Below are 3,909 nucleotides of genomic sequence, written 5' to 3' on the forward strand. Positions count from 1 at the left end.
GCCCGGCAAAAATAGATAAATAAATAAATAAATAAATAAGGAAATAAATAAATAAATAAAAAGAACGGGGGCGGGGGGGGAAAGGAAAAGAAAAAAAACCCCAAATACCAAGTTTTCGTAGCTAAACGTGCAGAAAGGGTTGGTGCTGGTCATGTGCGTGGAGGGAAAAAGAGAGATGGAAACATTTGTGTAGAAAAAAAAATAAAGCAGAGGAGTATTAGGAAACACCCGACGGTCCAGATGTCCCCCCCGTTCTAGCTAGAAGGGAGTTTTTCTTTTCCCTTTCCCCGTTTTTTAGCCGGTTCCGCAGTTTCCCTCGCTGGAAAGGACCCGAGTTGAGCGGGTTCGGCCTCCCCGCTCCCTCCTGCCGGGGGGGGGGGGGGGGGGGGGTCGCGGCGGGGCCGCCCCGTCCTCACCCCGCGCTGCGCGGAGAAGCGGTGGGGACCCACGAGGTTACCGGTGCTTTTTGGGTGTAGATGGTGAAAAAAAAAATCTACATTTTTACCGCAGTGTATTCACCTCCTTTCGAAAAAAAAAAAAAGGGGAGGCAGCGGCTACCGTGCTGCGGACTGTTTGCTAGGGGGTTGGGTTTGGGTTTGGGGGGGGGGGGTTCCCATTAATTGGGGGCATCAAGCAATTAGGAAAAAAATCACATTTGCGCCGTGTTGCTCTTTGTAGGAGCGAGAATCTGGGTCCGGGTCCTTCTGCAGGTGGGTTTGGTGAATCACTCCAGTGTAGGTGTTTGGGAAGGGGAGTGCGGGTCGCAGCAGCTGCTCGTGCCCGTGGGGACACGGTTGGTGCGAGAAATCAACTTTTTTTTTCTTCCTCCTTCCCCCCACCCCGGACCTCCCCCCCGTAATTTCGGACAGATCCGTTAAAAAACACCGTTGCCGAAAAGACGCGGCTTTTATACTTGTATGTTCAGTTTCTTGGAAGCGATCGGGCTCAGACGGTGGGGGGAAGAAAGAAAAAAGGCGAAAAAAGGCCAAAAAAAAAAAAAAAAAAAGCCAAAGCGCATCCCACCTTCAACCGTTCCGTCCCCGAGCTCGGCGTCCCCTCGCCGGGAAACCGTGCGCGGAGCCGGGATCGGACCGGGGGAGCGCGCCGCGGGGCGCTCGGGAGGGGGCGGCGGCGGGAGGCCGAGCCCCGACGGGGCGTCCGCATCCCCTCCCGGTGCGGGGAGGGAGGGCGGGATGGGGGAGCCGGGCCCCCCCCCTCTTCACCGCCTCCCCCCCCCCGGCCCGCTGACGTCACCGTGCCCACGGGGGGCCGCCGCGCGCCCAGCGAGGCGCGGAGCTTCCGCGCTTGCAGCCGCCGCCGTGCGCGCCGCACCGAGGGCAGGGCTCCGGCCGGCCGCGCTGCTCCGCGGCGGCGGACGCGGGGATGCGCCTCCCTCCCGGCGGCCGCTGGAGGAGGGCCCGGCGGCGGCACGGCTAGAACGCGCCCGCGGAGGTAAAGGGCGCCAGGCGGGGAGGATGCGCGGGTGGCCGCGGAAAGCGTGGAAACTTTTTATTGTTTTCACTCCTCGTCCGCGCTTTCCCGTTGAGTGCGGGCGGCGGCTGCCCGGCCCCTGGGGGTGCGGAGGGAGGAACCCGCCGGGCCGAGCTGGCGGGCGGGGTGCCCGCCGGCTGCCCGCGGAGGTTCCGCGGAGCGCCTTCTCGGGGCAGCGGCGGGTCTCCAGGACGGGGAGGCGGATAAACGTCTCCGCTGCATGTTTCGGGATGAGCCGCCCGTGGGTTGGGGCATCTTCCTAACGGGGGCGGTTCGCTCGTTTACTGTCATCTCCGCACCCGCGGTGGGATGCGCACGTCGGAAAGCCGGGGTGCGCGGAAGCGGGCGGCCCGCGGCCCCGGGCACACCCCCGGCGAGGGCAGGGTGGGTTTGGGGGGCCGGGGTCGCTAAGGGTAGCGCCTCCCCACGCCGGGAGACTCGCGGGGGAGGGAGGGTGGTGCGTGTGCTTGCGGCGGGGACCCCCCCCCCATCCCCGACGGGTCCCCGGCTGACGGCGCTGTGTCTCTCGCCCCCTCCCCGCCCGCAGCTGGAGCAGAGCAGCCCCCCCGGCGCTGAGGCGATGGCGACCAGCCCGCTGCCCGGCCCCACCGACATCTTGCTGCCGTCGCCGTCCAGCGCGTACCCGCCGGACCCCATGAACCAGCCGAGGGCCGGCCACGCCGCCATGAAGCCCAACCAGGTGGGGCAGGTGATCCTCTACGGCATCCCCATCGTCTCCCTGGTCATCGACGGGCAGGAGCGGTTGTGCCTAGCGCAGATCTCCAACACCCTCCTTAAAAACTTCAGCTACAACGAGATCCACAACCGGCGGGTGGCCCTGGGCATCACCTGCGTGCAGTGCACACCGGTGCAGCTGGAGATCCTGCGGCGGGCCGGGGCCATGCCCATCTCCTCCCGCCGCTGCGGTATGATCACCAAGCGGGAGGCGGAGCGGCTCTGCAAGTCCTTCTTGGGGGAGAACCGGCCTCCCAAACTGCCGGATAACTTCGCCTTCGACGTGTCCCACGAGTGCGCCTGGGGCTGCCGCGGCAGCTTCATCCCTGCCCGCTACAACAGCTCCCGGGCCAAGTGCATCAAGTGCAGCTACTGCAGCATGTACTTCTCCCCCAACAAGTTCATCTTCCACTCCCACCGCACCCCCGACGCCAAGTACACCCAGCCCGACGCCGCCAACTTCAACTCCTGGCGCCGTCACCTCAAGCTCACCGACAAAAGCCCCCAGGACGAGCTGGTCTTCGCCTGGGAGGACGTCAAGGCCATGTTCAACGGCGGCAGCCGCAAGCGGGCCCTGCCGCCCGCCCCTCCCGCCCCCACCGCCGCCGCCCCCGCCGCCTGCCACCCGCTGGGCTCGGTGAAGGCGGCGGCCGCCGTGGTGGGCGGCGGGTTGCTGAGCCCGCACCTCCTGGCCGCCCCGCCCGAGCTGCACCAGAAGCGGCCGCGCTTCGAGGAGGACGAGGAGCTGCAGGAGGCCGTGGCGGCGGCGCACGGCGGCAAGAGCCCGCGGAGCTACCCGGTCATCCCGGTGCCCAACAAGGGCTCCTTCGGCGGCGTGCTCCAGAAGTTCCCCGGCTGCGGGGGGCTCTTCCCGCACCCCTACGGCTTCCCCGCCGCCGCCTTCGGCCTCTGCCACAAGAAGGAGGAGGGCGGCGGGGCCGACGCCCTCGGCGGGGCGGCGGCACACAAGGCCGGCGGGGGCGCGGCGGGCGGCGGCCTCTCGGGGCTCTTCTGGCCGGGCAGGAAGGACGCCGCCTTCTACCCGCCCTTCTGCATGTTCTGGCCGCCCCGCACGCCGGGCGGGCTGCCGGTACCCACCTACCTGCAGCCGCCGCCGCAGCCCCCCGGCGCCCTGGGCTGCTCGCTGGGCGACGGGGCGGGCCTGCTGCGCCAGGCCTTCCTGGACCTCTCGGAGCCCGGCGGCGAGGCGGGGGCCGCGGGGCTGGGCACGCCGCCCGCCGCCGCCGCCCCCCCCCCGCCCGCTCCCGCCGCCGCCGCCGCCGCGCGGGACCCGCTCTTCGAGTCGCCCCCTGGCGGCGGCGGCGCGGAGCCCGCCTCGCCCGCCGCTTCGGAGGGGGGCGGCGGCGGCGGCGGCGGCGGGCGGGTCCCCGCGCACCACCCGCACCTGCTGGAGGCGGCGGCCGGGCGCAAGGCGGGCGGCGGGTACCACCACTCCAGCGCCTTCCGACCGGTGGGCGGCAAGGAGGACTCGGAGAGCCTGGCCAAGCTGCACGGCGGCGGCCCGCCCCGCTCCGCCTCGCCGCTGCAGCTGCTGCTGCCGCCGCCGCCGCCCGAGGAGGCGGGCTGCGAGCGGCACCCGCTCCCCCCGCCGCCGCACCCCCCCCACCGCCTCCTCTCGCCCGGCGGCACCAGCTGCAGCTTCGCCAGCGAGGACAGCAGCGA

General features: G+C 69.4%; 1 protein-coding gene across 1 annotated transcript in view; it reads left to right on the top strand.

Moving 5' to 3' along the window:
- The first annotated feature begins 2,071 nt into the window (after positions 1 to 2,071).
- LOC143172064 (SKI family transcriptional corepressor 2-like) overlaps positions 2,072 to 3,909 on the top strand; it is a 25,869-nt gene continuing 24,031 nt past the window's right edge. The window contains exon 1 of the mRNA XM_076361298.1: positions 2,072 to 3,909. This exon is cut by the window's right edge and continues 343 nt beyond it. Within this exon, the coding sequence (XP_076217413.1) occupies positions 2,072 to 3,909 (1,838 nt within the window).

Source organism: Aptenodytes patagonicus, chromosome W (assembly GCF_965638725.1).
Source record: "Aptenodytes patagonicus chromosome W, bAptPat1.pri.cur, whole genome shotgun sequence".
In the NCBI taxonomy this organism is placed as follows: domain Eukaryota; kingdom Metazoa; phylum Chordata; class Aves; order Sphenisciformes; family Spheniscidae; genus Aptenodytes; species Aptenodytes patagonicus.